This window comes from Neolamprologus brichardi, chromosome 2, assembly GCF_056152115.1.
Source record: "Neolamprologus brichardi isolate AB-2024 chromosome 2, ASM5615211v1, whole genome shotgun sequence".
In the NCBI taxonomy this organism is placed as follows: domain Eukaryota; kingdom Metazoa; phylum Chordata; class Actinopteri; order Cichliformes; family Cichlidae; genus Neolamprologus; species Neolamprologus brichardi.
In genome coordinates this window covers 33,177,459-33,202,277 of record NC_142105.1, presented here as the reverse complement: position 1 = coordinate 33,202,277, position 24,819 = coordinate 33,177,459, and the positions used below count along the sequence as shown (strand labels likewise).

Below are 24,819 nucleotides of genomic sequence, written 5' to 3'. Positions count from 1 at the left end.
AATATAATGTAGAGATACAATACGTTGATCCCACGAAATCTATTGTTTTAGCAAATAATATTATATCTAATTTAGCCACGCTTCCACTCTCTTTCTCTAGAGCACATCTTACTAGTTGCATTATTATTACCATGACAGCCAATGCTTTGTGTATATTAACAGGAACACATAAAAACTGCTTTTAAGTAAAAGGGCCATTCCTATCATAGTCTTCTGCCAAAATGTTGTGATGAAAAACACTTTCCTCTTTTCAAAGCTTGCCTACATCGACTCAATTTTAATTAAAATTCACGTGATTATTTAAGGAAGCAGGCAGATGTTCCAGACCTGAATGAGGGAAAAGACCATGCTTAAAAACGTATAACAGTCACTGATTTTAAGTGAAAAGAGCGCCTGGTATTGAGGATTAAAAAAGAAACCCTTTGGTTTGACAACATGTACCTTCATTGAGAAAATGAAGGGACATTGTTTTCCTCAAGTAAATGACTCTAAACATCTGTGAATCTTTTTTCTATCTTTTTCAGCTCCGAGACACTAAATCTGTCAGTCAGAATACAACACTTCTTCATTTCCTGGCTGAGAAGTGTGAAGAGAGCTACTCTGAAATTTTGAGGTTTCCAGATGAACTGGAGCACGTGGAAAACGCTAGCAAAGGTACGTCTGTCTGCCTGTATAGTACGTCTCAAGACTTTCCCAGTCACAGACCAGTTTGCTAATACCACTATAGACATCTTTACTGTGCTGTTACCACAACACATCTTAAAGTGGAGTGGAATTTGCAACCATCTAGATATCAACGTATTTTATAGTTTAACCCTTTAAAACCGGTCGGAGCTGCATGCTCCGTTTTGCGTAACTATTTTTAAATCCCGGAGCTCTGCAACCACGTGAGCTAGCGCAATAATTTTTTTTGCATATGAAACCGGAGGAGTTGTACTTACATCTTATGCCATCAGCTTGTCCTCGGTCACAGTTTCCTTCCACATATAGTTTTGCAAAAACTGCATAAAAAGCGCTTGCAGCAACAAAAACATAATATTCCAGAAACACCCTTTGCCGATCCGATCAGCTGATTGTAACACTTCCTACGTCCATCAGCGCGAACTATCGCATGTCCGCCATTACCTGCCCGAAACCGGAAGTGATGTCATTTTGCGGAAATGTAGTTTTTTACCATCAGGGCCTCATGAGCCTATACTGGTGTTTTTAAAAGTTATCTTTGACTTTATGACTTTCTGTGTCGTTTCTGGGATGCTTAGGACTCATATTGCACTGCTGGAAATAGTTTATTTTGATGCATATGCTGCTTTTTTGTAAATTTGCATTATAATATTCATTTTTCGTTTGTCCTGCAGTGTATAAAAATTGGTGTATTTCAAAAATAAAACTATGAAGACACTTAAAATTAATTTCCTGTGGTGGGAAACTAGTTTGTGCAACTTTTTTGTATTTTCAGTTTTGAGGGATAAGCCTCTTAAATTTCTCTAACTAGAAATATATGTTAAAAAAACAAAAACGATTTTCAATTTTTTTGTAGTTTATTGCACTTTTTTGCAATTTATGTAGTTACTATGCACTTAATGCATACATGTGAATAAAATTTGGGCTATAATGGTTGTATTGATGTATAGCAACTTGAAATGCTCCCAAAAATGGCTCCACAGCATGTAAAAATATAATATAAGCTCTGGCAGACTTGGTTCTATGGTAGGTCTTAAAGGGTTAACCAGTTTAAAAATATCCCCTATGGTGTATGTTCTTATAGTCTCTTACTTTTGTGAGCATTATGGTAGCTCATACTGAGTTAAAATGATGTAATTAAAGTATTATAATTAAAGTACTGTATGGACACTTATACATTTCATCCTTGGACGTCAGCCGGTACTCTGTCTCTGTGACAGGAACAGAGTTGTTTGTCTGACCACGCTGTCATTCAGCCTGTCAATAAACTAATTCCACTTTAACTCTATTCTCAAGCAATTGGTGGAATCCCTGCAGGCTTATTTACTTTGTTAGTCTCGTAATTGGTTATTTAATCTAATTCAACTAATTATGTACTTGACTGGGACTGCCAGCCATTGTGTAAGTGGGCTGAATAGTCTTCAACCGCTGCATATATTAAGATGTCCATGTGCACACATTTTGAATTGTATCAATTTTGTCATTTCATGGAAATGAATTATTCAAGGAGAAACCAATTAGTTGTGTGAGACCAGTAAAAAATGCCTCTTGGGAAAAAAACAAACTTCAGGATCTATTTAAGAAGTAGGGATGCAAAACGCGGTTTACTCGGCGTCTCACTTACACCACATACTGTCCATTCATCGATCATCCTGTATAGTACATTACACTGGATTTTCAAGCAGGCGGTCTCCCGTTACACAAAATATGTTAATGTAACTACAGGTAGTTAAAATGTTATCTTTATTTCTTTATTCGTACATGTGTATTATTTGATATATGTTATAGAATTTATAACAAGCTCAGAAACCACAAAAATTGAAACATCTTTTCTTTTAATCGGTTAAAAAGCTCTAAAGCTGACAGTACCTGCACTTTTGGCTCGGATGACATTAACAGTTTTTACACCCACTAGTTTGATTTGAATGTATTGTTGTTGCCTACTTTCAGATGAAGTTCACAAATGTTTAAACCGTTATGGTAACAAGAGCGCAGTTATGTTGTTCCTCAGGGACATATTAGGTCCCGGAAGGTTAATTGCTTGACGCTATTTCCTGATCTTTTACAAGGTTTTGGTCTCATTTTAGGCAAACTGGCTATAGAAAATGTATTAAAATGGTTTATTCATCTTAATTTCATCTGAATGCACATTGTACAATCCAACTGTTTAATATAAAATCAGAACTACTTTCACATTTATTGAAAGCTGTTTTTCATGTTACATTACTTGAACCGCATACTGTTTAATGATTTATTGATATAAACATAGATGGAAAAAAATCATGTTATTGTTTCTTTGGAAACCTTTTGGCTTTGTTAGAATTGTCATATTAAGTATATACAATATAATTAGCATTTACCCTAAAACAACAGACCAACAGAATAAAGTAATTTCATATAGAGTAATATGGAGCTGCACACATGACCTTCATCCTCTCCTAAATATATATATTTATTATTTCTTACAGTAAATCTCAGGTGTACAAGCATATGATTTCTGATTGTAAATTGTTAGAGGCTTTTAGAGAGCGGCTGATTTAAAGTGACGTAGGGAGTGATGTGTGACATGAGCGTATAATGAATACACTGCTTTAAGTTTAGTTAATAAGCCTCATTCGTAAGGGCAATCAATCCTGTCTAATGTAGGAAATCATAGTTTGTTTTTGTTTCCTTGATTAGCTACTTTAGTGTTCTCTAGTCTGTAGGGTTTTTTAGAAAACTACAGTACTGCAACACCACTGAGTTATTGTGTCAGACTGTGCAGCTTATTCGATTAGTTTCGCTGCCAGTCGTAGTCCAGTCTGTTTGTTTTTAAAAGTTTGGGTTACCCAAAAAGGCAGTTCAACTTCTTATACCTTATAGGCTGTCTTGTTAGGAGGAGTGTGTGTGCCATAATGGAGATTAGAGGATAACAATAACTAAGTCCAGCCTATGTGAATGTTCTCAATGGAGACCCTTCATTCCTCATAGGACTCAGCTATTTTCAAAGCTTACCTCTGTAAAGGTCAATTTTAATTAAAATCCACGATTATTTAAGGAGGCAGGGGCAGCAAGTTGCAAATGTTCCAGATCTTAATGAGGGAAAGGCTCCTCCTTTTTCCACCCTTAAGCAGTTCACTGTGGACATATAGTTTTAAATGTTACAATGAAACATGTGAACTTTTAGTAAAATAAGTACCACACTTTACATTTTACTTTATTCTGCTATCCAAATGACAATCAGGCTTAATCAAACATTCTTCAACATTAACAATAACAAAACAAAAACTATGGCACTGGCTAAATTATTTGCTTCTGTAATTTCAAAATTAACTGTTCTCTGTTCAGCAAAAGGATCCTTCACAACAAAGTAGTAGCAAAATGATCAGTTTGTCTTAAAAGTAACAATGTTTTTCATTAGGAATGTGGAGCAGCAGTTCTACTTAAACAATGTGTCACATGTTCTAACGAGGACCCAAATGCAGATGCTAGGAGAATAAACTTAATGAAAGCAAGCCGTTTAGTAAGGCTGCACAAAATCAAACGAAATAAAAAAGGCAACATGAGACTCAGACTTTCACTAACAATAAACTGGGCAAAACTAAACACAAAGAACATGGACGAGAACGATGGAGGTAGAACTGACAATCTGGCCAAAGGCAAGGGGAGACTGGGACAATGGTCGTGTCCAAATTCATGGGCTGCATCCTCCTGAGGACCCGGCCGGGTCTACGTGGGCCGGGTCCTCAGAAGGTCGGGTAGGCCGGAAGTAAACGGCTGTGAAATTGGATGGTCTAGCCTTCTGATCACGTCACCGCTGTCTCGGTGGAGTTTAATAAACTCGGCCGTCTGCTCCTTGCTATCTAAAATATAACAGGACACTGGCGTAAATTCTCGACCGTCTCACACTTCTGTTTAATCAGTTTTCTGTTTGACGTTTATTCAGCTGTGTGAAAACCAAGGAGGAACCCACCCGGGGGATTAATAAAGTTTTATTTTATCTAATCTAATCTAATAACTTTAATCTCAGCCAAACCGATTTACTCACAAACAAACAAAACACTGAAAAAAGCCCAACATTAACATTTTTAGGTTGTCTAAGTGACTTATATATCACGTTTAACCCGAGTAGCGAAACTCCGCGGTGATCTGAAAATGATGTGCTGGGAGTTGTGCCGTTCTCGGCGGCTTCAGTGACCCTCGAGCTCCCGGCTAGCTATCGAGCCGGTGGGTAGCAGACGTCTCCGAAAACGTCGAAGCACTTTTGCAAATATGCGATATCTTGATAAACTGAGCAGATATTTGATGTTCACACAGCTACTTTCTCGCCTGAAAATATGTTAAAAGTTTATTTTGTGACCCAAAAAGATTAGTAAGAGTAATTTTAAAACTTAGTAGCGGCCGCCATTGTTGGAAACTGGAGTTTGGCTGGGCCGCGCTATGAATTCTGGGATATGGTAGGCCACGAAGGACACACCCGACCCATCCTTCAAATTTGGGGAAAATGAGGACGTATTTGTCGGCTGCATTCGGAGGAGTCTTCGAATTTGGACAGCCTTTGGCGCGTCGCTGTGACGTAATCGGTCTACAAATGCAGCCTCAGGAGGAAGCAGCCCATGAATTTGGACACGACCAATATATACACAATAGGGTAATCAGGGAAGTGGAGGCAGCTGGGACAACGGGAGGAATAAATCAGTAACAAGAGGGAAGCGAAACTGAACACAATGCACATGAGACGAGGGTCTGTCAAAATAAAACAGGAAGTGACAAGCGCACTCAGACTGACTAAACACAGAGAGCGAGAGACACAGAGAGAGACGAGATGGGCTGGGGACGTCACAGGAGATAATTGAGCAGTTACAGCAGGCAAGTGCTAATGAACGGTGCAATTTGTAAATGGGTTATACTCAAATATGAGATTGTCATGGTGGAAAGAGACACCTTTAGACCATGGCAAGAGTGAGCATAACACGAGCCACATGGTGGTCATCAGCAAACTCTCTTTCTGGCAGATGTCTTGTAGCAAACAAGTGTTTCCAAACGGGCTATCTAAGCTGCTCTGCAGAGGCACAAAAAACAGGCGAGGGGAAGGACTGGAAACGCAGTGGTTTGCCACTGAAACTTGAGTGCAGCAGACAAAAGTCAAGCTGACTTCCCTTCAAAAATGGAAGAGACCCAGCAGCTCCATCAGCTCAGAATTGGCAGAAATCAGTGAGACCCTGGTATACTCGCCTACAGTTCAGAGAAGTCCGCTCAAAAGGACCCTTTAGGGAGGATTTGTGGCCAGAAGAGCAATTCCTCAGTTACTGTTGCACCTATTTTTGAAAACACAAGAACTACGATACAGAAAAAATGCCCTCCCAAAACATGTTCTGGAATGATGAGCCAAAATGTGAAATATTTGGTAGTTTGTCTGCTGAAGGACTTGAGGGCTCCAAAATAAAGCATGTCTGCAGGCAACTGTGAGATTCTCGGCACGATAGAACTTTTACTGGTCTTGTAAATCCTAAGCTCACAGGCAAATTCTTATCCATCACACAGTACCATCAAGGACACATCCGGCCAGACACGAAGTCATTCTGCAGCATGACAACAGCCTAAAACATGCAATCAGAGTTACACTGAAATGTTTTTGTGCACTCATAATATGATTCCCAGAGAGCCCTCACATACTCTCAGATGTAAACATGCACGAAACACTTTGTATATACCTTCTGCACTTTGTGTGAAATTAACTGTTCAGTTCATTACTTTCATATATGCGCACCCTGTTAGTGGGAATAACACAGGGAATACTGTTACATATTTTTCATTTAAATAAGTCTCACCACACTTTTCACTTCTACTGCACAATACATTATATTCTTTACTGGTCTGCAGTAATTCTTTTAGTGAACTATACAGATGACTTACTGAATTTTAGAAATAGTTCCACTATATGGAAAGCAGCAGTTTGGTAACAGTTAACAAACACATTTCATGCCTGTTGCCATAGGTGCTCAATGAATAGCTTTTGTTACCAGAATAATATACTGTAGGTCCTTGGTTATGGATGTCTACATGAATAGAATAGAATAGAATAGAATAATCCTTTAATTGTCCCACAAGGGGAAATTTGGTTGTAACAGCAGCCAAAAAGACACATATACTACAAACAGTACACAGGACACGGAACAGAAACATGCACAATTTTTCTTACATATTTACATTAAGGACAATGGTTACTATAAACAGAGAGTACTGTACAGTTATTCAATTAAATAAAAATAATTACAGGTAAGAGGCAAACCAGGTTGTAGTGCGAATTGGTTAATTAACTAACTTATTGCAGTTACAGCATTGATGTAAACATCTATATGTTACGAATGTTACTTATCAAATCTATTCAGTTGTCAGTGGCAAATATTTAAGTGTCAGTGTTTCCATTGGGATTCTGTATTTACTTGTACTGTGAGAGGAAGCGCTTAAAACAAACATAATATAAGCACAATCGTAATGGCGTGCACGACATTTAATAGTGCAATACTACATTTTCTCCTCCATGGTCACCATAATTATTTTTGATATTTCTTTCAGAATCAAACATTTTAAATGTATTTTGACTAATAAGATTTTAGTAAAGCAGAATATTAATAAAGCTGCTGTGAAAATGTATTAAAACAGCCAAGAAAGTTCTACTTTTTGAGAAATGACATGTCCAAAGGACTTCATATTGTTCATAATCTGTTATAACATGACTATAATTAACTTGTTTGTTTAGATTTGCACAGACTGACACAAACAATGTACAGTACACAACAGTGAGACTAATTCAAACAGATTTGTATGATTTTATTTTCAGACTGTTCTTTCAATATTATTCTAGTCAAATAGGATGGCAAACTAATGATGCTGCGATTTTTGCACAACGTTTGGTAGTAGTTCCTACAGGCATTAATATTTCAGCACGCCATCATACGGACTGATTAATTGAATGCTCAAACTAAGTAATTAATGGAAACTGTGGCAGTATTGCAGCAGACTGTGGAACAGGATAGGCAAACCATTAATGTGCATTACAAAAAACATCAAATAAAGTGACTTGGCTTCTGATTTTGGTAAACCTTTACTTTAACTACACTACATTTACTTTCATTTAACAGTTATATTTGTGTGCATTTGATTAATAGTTTGTTTTAGGTTGCCCCTTTGATAATAATCCTACTGTAGTTAGCCGTATGAGCTGTGGAAAGTGCAAGTTGTGGCTGCAAGGTTTTTTACTCAAACAATGTAAATGCTCAAAATTTCAGCAGCTTTATTAATAATTCAGCTGCCCAGCACACACAGTGTGGCTTGTTCTTCAACATAAAGAAGCATTCTAGGCAAATCTTTTTCTAGGATGATGCACTGTGGGCAATACTGAGGCTAGATAGTCGTTCTGTGTATATCCTTTCATTTATAAATATATTATCGAGTGTTGAAACTCTAATCATTTGAAATGTAGCGATAGAGTCTATTATTTTCATACCCCTGACCCCATCTTAACAGGAGTGGCAATGGCTGGAGAGAAGTGTCATTGGCCAATTTGCCTTGTTAAATTCCCCCAGAGATGAATATGTGGGGCCTGACAATGGGAACTAAGTCTGTGTGGTGATTCCACTCAATCAGTGGTGCACTGACAATCTGTCTTGACAATCCGGGAAAAGAGGAAATATGACACAAATGTTCTCATAAATCTATTTAGTATAAGGCATAGCCAAGGGCAAAGTACTTTGGAGCCTGTGAGAGGGAAAATGGAGAATGAGGGAAGATGAACTCTGAGGATATTAATACCGCTGTGAATATATCTATTATCCACATTCATTTCAAGGCACTGCAGCATAATAAAGCAGTGCCCATTTCCCATTTAAACTCAGAGCAGTACTTGGCTCTGTATTACGTAGACAAAATGCCTTTCTCGATATGGTGGGACACAGAAAGGATCATTTGTCTTTTAGTTTTTGTGCAGTTGCATAGAATCATTGGGTTGAGAAGATATTCCCCCCTTGCCAGTCCAGGGATGGGAGGGTATCTTACTGAAGTCAGCCGCAGAAACTTGAGCAATGTGAAGAATAGACATTATTCAAATCAAAGAAGTACTGCTGCTATAGACAAAAAGCTTATTTATTTCTCTTTTTGGCCAAGAGACTTGCTTGTCGTTATTAGAAACCCAAGTTGAGTCATGCCGACAGACAGACAGGCAGACAGGCAGGCAGACAGACAGACAGATAGATCACTTGCTCTTTTAAACGAAGTAACCCATGCGTGTTAAAGTGATAGTACTCCTCTGTAAGAAACATAGACCTATTTACCTGGTTTTAGAGCTGCATTTGTTATCAGGTCTGTTTCCCTTGTGGGTACCTTGTTCAGCACCAAAGAGGCATTCCCCAGTTTTGTCATCAGTTCTACTTTTTTTATGTTTTGTGTGGTGCATTTGCACTGGATAAGGAAAGACTGTTATACTCGCACTCAGATAGGATTCCAGGGCAATATTAATTTGATTAGCACATTATAATTATATTCTAATAATATTCATCAAATGGAACTAAAATGAAATGGGTCATTTGGGTAATTTTCACTTGTATTTTAGGCACTTTTTGTTCTTTATTTAATATATAATAGACTATATGGAGCAGATTTGTGCTTATTATTGCTCTCATACAACACCTCAGTGTTGTATAAGATTGTTATCAGTATTATTATGGACATGACAGATTCACATGCTAATAAGTACATAATGTTAGAAACTACTAAAGGTCTCCAGGTTAGGTTGGATGAGTCTTGAGCCACCCCAAGCAGTGAAAAACAACAACAGTAATCTATTTCACAGACAGTTAAATCTTCCTTTGTAGATTTGTAGGCACACTTTTCATTCTTGCTTAAAAGTAATTGAATGACAATCTGACTTAGGTGCATATTAATATTCTCAATGGGATTTCCATTTGCCTTTTAATCATGGGAGTTAATAGGGTGTAGTATGGGGCTCATAGAAGTGGAGCATTTCGACACTGTTGTAATTTATAAAGTGGCAAATCTGAAGAAACTTTTTAATATCTATTTTAACATGTAATTAATGTGATTTATACAGTTGTTTTACAAAGAATAGCATTTTAATTTACAAGCTTTGGTAAACTGTCCACAAGAGCTGAATTCCTTTGGGATGCCTCCGGCTGTAGAGAAGCTGGTCATGACTTTGGAAACTTTGAAGTTAGAAGCACCTGATCTCTAAGGAACATAACCTCGGTCCTTGATGGAGATTCACCTACCAGTGGTACATTGACCTAGAGTGCACACCTGAGACAACAGTAGACTGGCTTTGTCTTTGTACTTATAAATCCTAATCAAAGGGTGGTTTTAAACCCCTTTGAACATCTATAGAAACACTGAAGATTTCAGCTCACTGATGCTGTCTACAAGGGAAAAAGGAGAGGAAGTGGCCTACTCCTGACACGCAGAGCTGGTAGAAACGTTGTGCACACCAACATGACTGACTCGAGTCACATTTTTCGTTTGCTTTTTAGTAAATCTCCCATCACACTTAAATGCTGAAAACCTATTCCTATTTAGAACCAAAACACACATTAGCTAATCAACAACCTTTTTTCATTTTGAAATATGACTTGAAGAAATGTTGTTTAAGAACTATTTAAAAAGAGGTAATTTTATTATTGAATAAATATTTTTTAGTGCTATATAGGGCTGCCACAAACGATTATTTTTGCAATTAGTCGAGTAATCAGATCATCATCCATTGGACATATATCGTACAGCTTATTGCACCAGCAGCATCTGCTCTTATATAACTATCATTAGCTTACAGCTTTAAGTGTTTAAGGTCTGTGCTAACTAAAAATAAAGACAAGATGATAGTTTATTAAATTTTAATGAAATTTGCAGATTGTTTCGGTGAAGTTTAATAAACTCCTTGCTATCTAAAATATAACAGGACACCGGAGTAAATTCTCAGCATCTCACACTTCTGATAATCAGCTGTCTGCTTGACGTTTATTCAGCTGTGTAAAAACTATAACTTTAATCTCAGCCAAACCGATTTACTCAGGAACAAATAAAATACTTTAAAAAAGCCAAACAATAACATTTTTAAGTTATCTAAGTGACTTATATATCATGTTTAACCTGAGTAGCGAAAGACAGCGGTGGGTTTGAAAAGATTTGCCGGGAGTCCGGTGTTCTCACGGCTCTAGTTAGCCTAGCCCCCGGCTAGCTATCGAGCTAGTGGGTAACAGACGTCTCCGAAAACGTCGGAGCGCTTTTGAAAATATGTGGTGTCTTGATAAACTGAGCAGATATTTGAGGTTTACACAGCTACATTCTCGCCTGAAAATATGTTAAACCTTTATTTTGTGACCCAGAAAGAATAATAAGAGTAATATTAAAACTAACTAGCTGCCACCATTGTTGGAAACTGAGCTGGGCTGCGCTATGAATTCTGGGACACAGTTTCTTCTTCTTCGGGGTTTAACGGCAGCTGGCATCCTTGTACATGCAGTGCTGCCATCTTCTGTTTCAGTCCGTTATTACACTCTTAAATCCTACTACTTATTCCTGTCTTTTTTGATCTTACAAAGCTTCAAACGACACGTCGACTATTAAATCAGTCGTCGACGATTTTGATAGTCGACGTAATCGTGACTAGTCGACTAATCATGGCAGCCCTAGTGCTATACAAATAATTACAGCCTTGGGAGTCTTGAAAGTTGCTTTAAACTAGACATAAATAGTGTATTTTTTAAATACCATAGCAGGAATGCTTTCATTATTTGCAACCTTAGCCATCAACTTTATGCTATGATAATTGTAAAAAAAAAAAAAAAGAAAAAGATAGTTTGCTGCATTGTAAATACTAAATGCACATTGTTGATTTAACATGTGATGCACCGATACCAATATCAAGTACACTTGACCAGTAGTCATCTTAACAGCCACCATGACTAGAAATGGAAACAATTTTCTTACTTGTTGCTGAAAGTATACCCTTCCCTGCACCTGAAAGTAATAGAGGAGGATCAGCGAGGCCAGCAGTGTAAATGGACAGTCTGTCATGAAGAATATTAGGAACAGGAAACAGACCTGTCTAGCTCCACCAGCACAGGATGAGTGATGAGCTCTAGAGAGTTTTCTTTTTTCTGCGCTCACTTCATGGTGGATGAGTAGTTCATTGTAAGAGCAAAACAACTATTCTCTTTCTTCATTTTTTTGGTTCTTTTTATTTTTTCTGCCCATCTCCCTTTCCCTCCACCTCTGATTTCTTACATCACCACTTTGGCCAGTGAGTATGAATGTAGACAGAGATAGACACATGCAGGGAGGCCAGCAGCCCTGCTTAGCATCAGGCTTCAGTCTGTGACAGGAGAATTCAATGAGAGCTGACAATGAGACCAGGAATGAGAATAATGCTTTTTGCCAGTCTAGAAATTCAGGCTGTCGCAGTAGACCATTTTCAATGCTGGGAGTGTTCCAATAGCTGAGGTGAACAAGGAAGCAAACTAGATTTTTCTATACTAACACAGCAAGAACCATTCTTTCCTTAAGATGAAAATAATCGTAACATAATTACAATAATTTAATATCTGAGCAGATAATATTGCACAATTATTGTTATAATGACATATTTTGTCCTCAAAAATGTACATGATTTTTAATAGAAAATATATATATATATATATATGTATGTTAAGGACTGCAGGCCTTCGTAGTATTTATGTACCACAACCTAATTTTTAGGGGTGAGGCAGTGTTTGTTTGCAAGATAGCCCCACAGTTGACCATTAACTAATTGCACTAATATGTGGAACTTCAAGTATGTGGGAAATGCTCCAGTACCACTCAGATAAATGTTACACTATACTGTACTCCTCAGAGATTTCGGTCTCCATGTAGCAGTTTCATGAAGTCATTACAATGCTCGACATTTCCATTGACTCCGAATATTATCACAAAGCTTGATTTATACGGTATGCATTGTGCAATGACAAAAGCATATGACACGATGCATTTGACCTGTCATAGCAAGGTTTAAGCAACAGAACTAAGAAGTCATTGACAGGACTTTTTACTAAACATTGGGGAACTTTGAAGTTGTTTTTCATCTAGAGAATTGTGATAGCATGTCTGTCAGGCTATTCTGATAAGAAAGATGATGACGATTGTTGTACAAATGAGCCGGAAATTGAGTTTTCTCTGAGGTGATCCCTGCACTCTCCTGATAAGGCCCTGTTGCAACATTACAATAACAAGAGCAAGGATTTGTGATATTAACGGACTGAAAGAGCATAATCCACAGTACAATATGCCCACCCAGTTAAGGATTTATGTTATGTGCTTGTGTGATGCTTCAGTGGTAAGGTCTATATTTAATAGGCTAAGCTTGCCAAATAGGTATGACACTATTGTTCAATAGTCATTTTAGCATCAATGCATTTACTTTTTATTTACTTTTAGTTCAAAAACTGCAATATAAAATGTTATTTTTGATGCCCAGACTGTTGAACACTTCACTTCTAAATACGGTGTGGAAAAAAGTATTTTTCATTTGGATTCAGAAGTCAACTTTAAATAATCTAACACAGAAAACAGTGTTTTTATAGCCGAATGCCACAAACGACTTTGAACAACAGGATAATGTCAAACAAAATAGCAGAGTGCTAATCATTTTACACAAGGACAATCAGTGATTAATTAATATCAGGCAAATTTTATACCCAATTCCACAGATTTTTTTTTCCCGAATGTCAGGAAGCAACTAACAAGCCACTTGTTGACAGTGTTGGGAAGGTTACTTTTAAAATGTATTCCATTACAGATTACAGAATACATGCCCCAAAATGTATTCTGTAACGTATTCCGTTACGTTACTCGATGAGAGTAACGTATTCTGAATACTTTGGATTGCTTAATATATTAACACGTTACATGAATGTACTATTGCTGTGATTTATTACTGTTACTGAAGGTCCGCGGCTCCGAACCGTAGTAAAGGGACCTCTGACTAATACGGTGGGTTCTGTGTCGGCTCGTAGCTGAAAAATAGCTTTACTTTGTTGTCTGGGTCAACTTTGCTAGCAGAGACAGAGAGAGGTGTTGAAAGGCTGCTCCAACAGAACTTATTGTTTTGGAGGAAAACACGAACACGGTGTACAGTCGAGTCTTAATAGCTTACTTACAACTGGGCTCGTCAGGCACTCTTCTGCATTCTGCCTATTAGCTTAGCACAACAACAACAAAAAGGCCTCTCTCACCCAGGAAACACGCAGAGAGAGAGAGCGTCACCCTGTAACCATGGCAACCGTAACGCTGCCGCCTGGAACAACAGAACGTAGCTGTCAAACAAAACCCAAACAGTCCTGACCCGCCACAATATGAAACAGGGAAGTACCGCCGTGTAATCCATTTATTTCAACAAAGTAACTGTATTCTAAATACCACCTTTTTAAACGGTAACTGTAACGGAATACAGTTACTCATATTTTGTATTTTAAATACGTAACGGCGGTACATGTATTCCGTTACTCCCCAACACTGCTTGTTGAAAGAACTTCAGATGTTCAAAAAGTTTGCTCAGAAATCATTTGTGCTTTAAATAAATGGGAAAATTAATTTCAAACTACACTTTTAATTGCAAATTTTCTGTCAGATGGGAATAGAGAAATCACTTTCAGTTTGTCACATATATGTTGCTGTTAGGTCCGATAAGTCCGAAGCTTTCTCAACATTTATAGCCTGTATCTATTGAGCCAATTCTAGTTCTCATTCTTGTTGTTTCACACGCAGGAATCGCACCATGACATGGAGGAAAAATACACATTATGACAGACATGCTATTTACCCAGAAAAGCAACACATAATTTACTGACTAGGTGGTCATTGCGGTAAAGTGCCTCTGTTTTGCTCTCCATGCTTCGCTGCACGCTCTGCCTCTATTGACCACGGTTTGAGAAAACGTGTCTGTGGATGAAATGCTGTCATAAGAATCTGAGCAGCTTTCGCCTGTTCCTGTGCAATTGTGGGGGTGAGAATTGATTCTGGATTCTAAATTGAGTATTTTTTTTATCATGGGTTTTCATCAATATATAATATAAGAGCATAGGCAAACATGACAGTGCTACTCATTGGAGTCTTACTAGGCCCAGGGGAACAGATTCCTCTCTGTACCTTTTAGTTAACACATGCCACTGCGTGAAGATTCCACCATCACTCCTTTTTTAATACACCTGAGAGGAACGAATGTTGCAGCATTCGCTGTATGTGTTACATTTAGGCCCACCAACATCGTGCTTATCTTCATCTGTCACCTTCCAGATGGTTGTTGCCACACATTTTCTTTACATTATGCAAAATTGTGCACCAGTGACTTGATGATGCTTTACAGCTGAAGTCTAAAGTATGGGGTTGGAATTTTCAACGGGATTGCCCCCTAAAGTTGGACTTCCAACTTGGAAAGTCAGAAGAGCCGCTTACTTTTCCTTGGTTTTCTAGAATCACTACTAGTGCACACCATGCAGAAGTTTACTCATCTCTGAGCTCTGACTCTAAGGCAAACAGAACGCAGCATTGTAGCAGACTCAGCTATATCGTTGTGAACTCATTTACAAGTTGGTAAATCATCTATTTTTCCTCATCTTTGCGTATAAAAGCAACTGCTGTTGTTGATCATACTAGATAAATCCACCAGCATATCAGAAACTGCTTGTGCTGTATGAACTGTATTGTGTTTGTTTGGCTTTGAGATGTAAATCAGACCAATCTCCTCTAATTTTGTCCTCGGGCCTTGTGAAATGAGTTTAATTTAGCAGCGAGCCCTTTATTTAAAAAATAAATCTAACAGGTCCGCACGATGACCTTTCTCTTACATGTTGACGATTTACATTTTCCACCTTCTTTTTTTTTTACAGCTCTGTGATATGGAGTCACACTGTGCAATCCATATTCAAATATTATTTAAATCAGTTGCTCCACATTTGCATGTAAAATTGAGAATTTGAGGCCAGGTTGCCTGCATACTGAGCAGAGGGATAACCTTCATTGGAGATGGGGATGATATTGCAAATTAATGGGACGGGGTATTAATAATTGTCATGAAAAGGAGGTTCTATATTGCTCACCACCATAACAGAGTGTTTTCTTCCCATGTAATGAGTATGATATCATTTCCACCTCTGTTGCTTTCATCTCAGAAATAATGATGCTCTCTTCAAATAAAGACAGTTATGGCGTCACTCTTGCATTAAACACAAGAAGGTGGCTTCCACGAAAAATGGCTTTCATATTTAGGGGCAGAATATAAAAACATAAATAAATCAACTTGCCTCAATTTTTCCCAGGAAAACAATACCATAGGTCGTCTGTGCGAGATATGAAGTAACATCATGTTTTAAAGTTCGGTGACCTTTAGTCGCTGTGTGAATTAGTGCATGTAAAATGTCCATTGGTGGGGTAGAACTTTGCACCCCAGTAACCAAGAAAGATATCTTTTTATAAATGTAACAAACAGTCGATGTAACTTAAACTGCAATCTGTTCCTAATCCTAATCAACACACAAGACAACAGGCAAGAACTTCAAAGAGCGGGCTTCTGTGTGGGCAGTTCACACCTTTTGCGAGACTTCGTTTTCTTCTTTTGTCTGTAGCGAGTTCTTCATATCTATAGCAGGTCGTTATCATGCTGCAGAAGGAATTTAGTGGTCAGTCACATGTCGACCCAATGGTACTGCACGATGGACAAGACTCTAAACACCAAGAGACCAACACTTTTTCAGTTATACTCCATATTTATTTATAGCATTATTATATGCCACTACAATGTGGTTATTACTTGTAGAGTAGAGCTGTCACAAATGATTATTTTGATAGGTGACTAGTCACCGATTATTTTTGCAATTAGTCGACTAATCAGATCATCATCCATTGGACATAAAAGTACAGCTTATTGCACCAGCAGCATCTGCTCTTATATAACTATCATTAGCTTACAGCTTTAAGTGTTTAAGGTATGTGCTAACTAAAAATAAAGACAAGATGATAGTTTATTAAATTTTAATGACATTTGCAGATTGTTTCTGTGAAGTTTAATAAACTCCTTGCTATCTAAACTATAACGGGACACCGGAGTATATTCTCGAGCATCTCACACTTCTGATAATCAGCTGTCTGCTTGACGTTTATTCAGCTGTGTAAAAACTATAACTTTAATCTCAGCCAAACCGATTTACTCAGGAACAAATAAAATACTAAAAAAAGCCAAACAATAACATTTTAAAGTTATCTAAGTGACTTATATATCATGTTTAACCTGAGTAGCGAAAGACAGCGGTGGGTTAGAAAACGATTTGCCTGGAGTCCGGTGTTCTCACGGCTCTAGTTAGCCTAGCCCCCGGCTAGCTATCGAGCTAGTGGGTAACAGACGTCTCCGAAAACGTCGGAGCGCTTTTGAAAATATGTGGTGTCTTGATAAACTGAGCAGATATTTGAGGTTTACACAGCTACATTCTCGCCTGAAAATATGTTAAACCTTTATTTTGTGACCCAGAAAGAATAATAAGAGTAATATTAAAACTAACTAGAAAGTGCATTTTCTGAAGAAACTGCAGTGTGAATGCTTGAATCTGAATGTATGCATTGAAATGAATTAATTGCTGAATTTAAGTTAAAAATGTTGAATGAGATGAAAAATAAAGAAATTTTTGCCTGAAAACAAAAGTGCTGAACTGCTAAAAGCTGACATTCACACAGAAGAAGTTGGAAAATAGCTGAAAATGTTTTAATTGTAAATTAGAAAAACCTAAGAAATGAGAAAAGGAAATTTAGAGTCAGAAAACATCTGAATGAATATTAAAAGTTCATATTCTTTGAATCACTGAATGACTAAAATGTGATCCCTCCACTTGGATCCACACAGTTTAAAAACTTTACATCTCTGAGCTTTTAAAGACACGGTGTTGGACAGAGAACAATGATGGCGACGTTTTGAGGGTAAAATGATGGCTGTAGAGCAAACACTGTGGACACAGCAGCAGTTGAAAGAGAAGTGTTTAAGATGAATCTTGGCAGAGTGAGAGAGAGCTCGTTAGGCATGCAGGTGTGAGCCTGGTTGCTATAGTGACTGCACCCAATGGCTCCCTGCACACGCACACAGACATGCGCCTCACTTTTGATGCTTAAAATGAACAGAAAAGTCAGCCCGAAACAAATCCTTCCCAAATGAAAAGTACATGTCGTATTGACAAAATTCTTTCACCGTGAGCACCAGCAATGTCCAGTCTACCAAATTCTCAGTTTTCATGCCTGTGGAGTTTATTATATAGACGTGGTGACAGTGTAAAGACAGCCTGTACTTCTGGTTTTCAAAGGAACTTTCTGAGCCATTTTAACATTGGAGTCTATGGAGGAGTTGGAGGGAGGAGGCTGCACATTGGTGACATTTATGAAAGAACCATAACACCTATTACAATAGTAAACACATTGGATGAAAGAGGACAGCGATGGCTACGTTTTGAGGGTAAAATCATACCTGTAGAGCAAACGCTGTGGACACAGCAGCAGTTTAAAGAGAAGATTTCAAGATAATTTTTTTTGCTCCTCTCACTCTAGCAGTTGAGCTGTCTCACTCTAGCGCCAACATTCCGTCCCATACACACCCATTATAAACTCTGAAACGGCTGAAAAAACAGCATGAAACTTAAACTGGAACTGAAGAAAAAGTATAATAGATATTGAAAAGATAAATACAAGTTGAATAGTTGAATGTCTTGTCTTCGTTTTAAAGTTTGAATGGTGGCTCTATGTCAACGTGTGTGGAAGTAGTAAGAGTTTAAAAATGAGTAAGTTGAATGAGAATTTGAAGGGTCTCCCCATTGAAATACATGGGAAATTTTTGTTGAATAAAGTTGAATAAAATTAAAAATATAAATGTTAAAAATGAGAAAAATAGAAGCAGTCATGTCCAAAAGAAGAGGAATCTAACGGTGTTTGAATGGTTTTTCTAAGTTGAACGGTTTTGAAGGAGTAGGAGTACAAAAAACGTACGGAATATATAATAATAAAATAGAAAAAAATAAAGATGTAGAAGAACAATACTGTGAATGCTTTTACAAGCATTCACACTAACTAGCTGCCACCATTGTTGGAAACTGAGCTGGGCTGCGCTATGAATTCTGGGACACAGTTTCTTCTTCTTCGGGTTTTAACGGCAGCTGGCATCCTTGTACATGCAGTGCTGCCATCTTCTGTTTCAGTCCGTTATTACACTCTTAAATCCTACTACTTATTCCTGCGGCTTTTGTGATCTTACAAAGCTTAAAACAATGCGTCGACTATTAAATCAGTCGTCGACGATTTTGATAGTCGACGTAATCGTGACTAGACGACTAATCGTGGCAGCCCTATTGTAGATTACTGTCTGACTCTATAGATGGTGCATGGCATAGTTCGAATAACCAAGGCATATGTATATAAAGATAACCATCTTTACAAGCCAATAATCCAATCAGCAAATTTTCTAATTTTCTTATAAGTTTGTTTATGATAAATTTTGCATGCACCAATGAGATGGGTGAAGAACGAGGTCAAGTACGTGAAATTTCTTTTCAGCTTCTACAACTAATCTGTAACCCAAGTTATTAAGCAAGCTGGTGCCTCAAAGTACTGGGTACTGGCAATCTACCTTAAAATTTCTGTGTTTGCTATAGAAGATGGGTATAGAAGATGACCTAAAATGTTTATTTTATTTTATTTGCATTGCTTAAAGCTATAGTTTCCTAAAGCTCTACTGTTCATTTGGGTTTATTCATTATTGTGTATTACAACTGATATATAATTTTCAAAGTCCATGCAAGTTGTAATCTACTATTTTGACCATGATTCAAATATCGTGATTGCAAAAATGTGAATACCTGTTTAATGGTCAGCTGCAATTCAGGTGTCTTGCTATCACCAGTTTTCCTCTCCTTTGCCTTGACATGGCATACCAGCTGAGACCTGCTCTTTACCGAAAGGTCTGTTTTTATTCCACCAAATGAAGCAGAGGTAAGAAGGGACAGAATCGATTGTTGCAGGCCAAATTGAACCTGTGTCGAGCTGCAGGCAGCCACAAGATAAAGCCTCTGACGCTGTCTGCTGTGTTTATCATCAGGTGGCCTTTTCTGTGTGTGCTATGCTGCGATTTTGATGTGTTAAGTCATAATAGGGGAGCCACCATTCTTTGGAGGGGCTGCCAATAAAATCTCAGACAGAGGGGATTATGTTTCATGTCAGCCCATTATTGTTTTCAGCTTCCCCTGTACACTTTTTTCTTTACCTGGAGAGGCCTCTGCCTCAGTTTTGCAGCTTTCTATTCTCCTCTGCCCTGCTTACGCTTTGTTTATATTAAGAAACTTTTAAATGCAATGCTGCTAGTCTTCATTTTGACCAGTTAAGTATTATATAAGGGCATGTTCCTCACTGATTTTTTTCCACTTTGAAATCCATCAATCAAGTACATGATACAAACCTAAATAATTCCAAATAGCTGAAGACACAGTAGTCCAATTCTGTTTTTCTGCTGTCCTCATTTAAACTGTTTGCATTTTTGTCAGAGAAGCTTTGTTTAATATTTGGTAGAGAGAGGCATATGGTGTGGGATTTTTTATGTATTTATTTTTTTAAGTAATTGGGCTCAGTCACCTCCTAATTGTTGTAGTAACTGGTCGGTTTTTGCCTGACACTATGTTCAATCACATGGAAAGATGGAGCTGTGCCTAAGATCTCCTTGTGATTGTTGGTCTCCATCAGATTGCCATAGACCCCCATAGTTTACATGGAAGACATCAGGTTGTCTGCCGACTACTGGCCAAGCTGTACTTTAACCTGAAAAAGTGAAAAGAAATCAACATCATCATCAAATGAACAGAAATCAAAAATACTTCCCTTCAGAGTAATAAATAAATGAAAAACATTCTTGGATGGTTTTAGAAACATTCAGCCATTTAGGTCCTTGCACAGAAGCTTACCTGTACACAAATACTGACTCTACAGCTGCCATGGCAACAGGATGGGTCTTTTTTGAGCAGTTTTCTACTCAAGATATACACAAAGGTTCATTGCATGCTACTTTATAACATCATTTGTAAAGGTGATGCTGGTGCTCTGTGTTCACATTTGTTCGTCTGCCATGGTGTGTTATCTTATGCTGCTTGGTACTTGTCACCAGAATAACAACAAATTACCCGACCTAATGTAATGAAATTTTATGGAAAAGTCAAGCTTAGGCAATAAAGGAACCTAATAATATTTATTTAATATTTAGCTGCTTCCTTTAACATTGTGAGATAGGGCATTGGCCTTTGGAAGATGTGCTTTTCTAAGCTTTTTGGCTTTACCAAGATATGAGCAGGTTATTGTTGCTGGCCGTTACCTTACTCTCTCACGTCAGCTGTGAAGGGTACATTCATGGTTGTCCATATTTTAATTACGTGTGGCTGCAAAACTATGAATGGAGAGTTTTTACATATGCATCTTGAGCATGAGCACTTTTTGATTACACAGCAGGACCCCAATTACAGGAGTGACATTTTATTTTAATTTGACTCGCTATTCACAGTTCAAATCAGATGCAGCGTTGTCTAAATGAAGTTTAAAACCAAGAAGGAGGGAAAGTCCGCTTGAAATTTGCCTGCAGAAAAACGTTCTCCCTCCTGTGACTGGAATCATTTTATTATAATAATTCCCCCAGGACATATTTTACAGACACATTTATGATACTTAGAAGGTTAAAATTTCATTTAACTGGTGACCTATATTCATGGAGTGTCTAGCGTGCATCTAGAGCAACAACAGCTTTTAGCAAAGCCTAAAGCTGTTGGTTATTACAATAGGGTGACTGGCTGCAAGCTACAAACCCCCGTAAGTAATGGGTAAATGGGAAAGCACAGTGAGGCTGCTGTGGGCTACTAGATAACAGCAGAAACACCCCAGTATTGTATATCTTTTGCAATTTTAGGTCCATTGTGTTGGTGGTAGTCTTTTGGCACTTGTAGCAGTCCACTCTTTAACTATATATACATACAGATATAATAACTATATAAAAACTATATAACCTCTGCAACTACGATCACTTAAAACACCCTTTAACATATTCATTTGTTATGTGATTATCATTTTGTTTATCTATGCATTGCGTTCCAGAATAAATGGTTAACTGATTTAATCTGTGAATCTTTGCAAATAGAAACAGTGATTTCAATAAGAATCTCTTCTTTAGCCGACTGAAAGACATTGCTGTAGTGTTGCAGTGCGTCTGCCTTTAAAAAGACAGCTGCAGATTATATTGGTTCAAAAGTTGGCTACATTGGTTATAGAAAGAAGTGAAATGGACTAGTGTACAAATTGGCGAAGGCATGTGTGATGTGGACCAAGCAAATTGTATTAATTACCTTAATAATTGGCCCCTACATTAAAGGGATCTCATGGCTTGGTTATTCTTTTGGGGGCCTTTATTTACTTGGTTTTACTTCACTTGTTCTCACTTGTTATCAATAAAAAGCTCTTCCTTAAGGATAAACATTTCAATTAAATTGGTAGTGGTTGCCATCTGCAAAGGTTTTAGATTACAGTGTGTCTTCTTCACTTGACACGAAGTCACCGGTTTTTACCAGATGTGGTCAATAGATATTATAGATAGTATTTGACATGAAAGAGTAAAGTTCTTTACATTCTGTCTCTCATTTACAGAACACCAATACACCAACGTTTGGAACACATTAAACCGTGGCAGCTTCCTGCATTGTGTTATAGCTCTAACATAAAGGAGCAATCATCCCACCCCTCTCTGCAAAGACAAACACGTTTATGTAACAAGTGCAGCGTCTAAAACATGAGCCTTCTTTGGGTTTCCACTCGCAGTCCCATCCATTGAATTTAGCTGGACAGCAAGCCAATGTTAGAAGCACTATATGTAAAGGATTATCGTACTGACTTAAGATTTCTCTCCACTATTAAAAGGTTTCCTTTATTTCAATTTATATTTTACTCTGTGTGTGCATGCTTTATATTCAAACTTTCAGTACTGAAGTGGCTTTCAAGGTCCTTTTTCCATTACATTGACTAATGCAAGAGACTAATTGTTTCACGTTGTTGCAGGAAACCCAGTCAATTTTCTTAAACTCAGCTATGTGTCAGTGTGTCCTGCCACATATATCACAGTCCGGGATTGCTCCCCATGCTATATTCAACTACTCTGCATGTGGTGGGTAAAAACAAGACAAATAGCCAGTTAATTCATCTCGTAGCTCAAAAGTCTCATTACCCTGCTGATGAGTTTAAGGATTGCCTGAGGTGGAAAGGGACTATGTTTATGGCTCGGCAATCGTGCGTACCAAGTCTCGTCTCCTGATTGAAAAACAAAAGACATGTCAACACTCCAGCCAAATGAATGCTGAATACAAGCCTATTTAAATACTTAATGATTTTACGGTTTAAACATGTGTTTCTTCAGGGATCATACGTCCTCTTTATATGGTGACTTCTAAATGAAGACAAATGTGGATTGTGCTGGAATTGATCTGACCTTTCTCATCATGTAAGGGTTATGAATCTTACTGAGTCTACTTTATTAGCGTGATATAGAGACATAGGAAATCCTAATTTTGGTAGCCACATGTAGGTCACAATAAAATTACATGCAGAAGTGGAACAAGCAGCTGGTAACAAAACTATATTAGAATAAAAGGAGGGTTTCGAGCATTTATGAGTTTAAAAAGAATTAAAATTTTCTATGTTTCCACATCTTGTCAGGCTTGCCCGTTGATTACATAGCACGCAGCGTGTAATCCATAGTTTCCACGATTTGACCTGCGTTAAAGTAAAGATAGGCTGGATATTTTTTTGTGCTATTGGAGAAAAAATAATAACCTTTTAACAAATAGTAACAGAGGTCTAAGAGGAAAGTTGAACTGCACATACTTCCCAAGCCCCCTGGGCTTTTAGCATGTATGAAGCAAGTGAATGTGTTGGGAGAGGCTTAGAACAAAGTGTGGAAGCTGCTTTTTTTCTTTCCTTTTCCAGGAAGAACTGTCAAAAGGCTGATCCCCAAAACACCACTGAAAATTTTGAAAAGAACTATCAATCAATTTCCACTGCTACCCAAAATGCACAAGTATGAGTTGCAAAGATTAGGTTTAAATCCAACCTGCAAAGGTTGCTGCATTAAGAATGAGGACTGTACCTTAAACTGAATAATTTAAAATGTATTCCTGCTCCCACTGCCAAATACCTTGTACACAGCTCCACGGCGTCTAGTGAGTTAGCATATTTAAGGCACACATCCTCCTCCTGTTGTTAAGGAACCACCTTAACCAGTCATCCGCACTGGAAGATAAAATCTGTTTGCTAACTGGAGGTGACCTAACGTTTAACAGATATCTCGTCACTATGGCGACTTAGTTTAAGGCCAATCAAAAACAGCCTGGCTGTCTTTTCTCCTGAAATGAATACATAATTGAAATCTAAATCTCATCAATAATCAGGGATGACAATGTGATTATGACCGTTTATAGAGCTATACTTGGATAATGCAAAGGATTGCTGTCTGTGTGGATGGTGACAAACACAGAATGATTAAAGGTTGACATTGAACTTCACTGAGAGCCTGAAGGGAGATCTGTCACCAAACTAGATGGGATTTTCCTTTAAATGCAGATATGCTGGAAGTTTAGTGTCTCTAGTTTTGTAACCATTGCAAAATAAATGTTGTCATAGACATGTTAGACAATAACAACAACATGTCATGATCAATAAATCCAGTGTTGTGGAAGAACTTTATCAGCAAAAAGGAAAATGGGGAGGCCAACACAGATTTGAGTCATCGTCCACCCTACACAGTTCTTATGAGTAGGGATGGGTACCGGTATCCGGTGCCATGATGGCACCGGATCTGACATAAACGGTAGTAACCAGATCGAAAAGCAGCGCACATTTTGGTGCTTTTTTTTCCTGAGCTGTGATACACTTTAGATTCTAGCCAATCATTTTACGTTTCCGAGGATAGTAGGCGGGTCCAGGTACGTACGTTCTTTTAGAGCAGAGCTACAGATTAAAAATGTCCAAGGCGAAGCGGTCAAAGTCTGGCTGTACTTCACAGCAAAAGAT

At 37.9% G+C, this 24,819-nt stretch overlaps 1 protein-coding gene across 5 annotated transcripts in view; it reads left to right on the top strand.

The window, feature by feature from the left end:
- The window catches only part of diaph2 (diaphanous-related formin 2), a 405,324-nt gene that overhangs the window by 258,460 nt on the left and 122,045 nt on the right, over window positions 1–24,819 (top strand). For all 5 annotated transcript variants that reach the window (XM_087851703.1, XM_087851702.1, XM_087851696.1 and 2 more), the window contains one exon: window positions 525–654. In XM_087851703.1, the coding sequence (XP_087707829.1) occupies window positions 525–654 (130 nt within the window). The remainder of the gene's footprint in view (window positions 1–524; window positions 655–24,819) is intronic.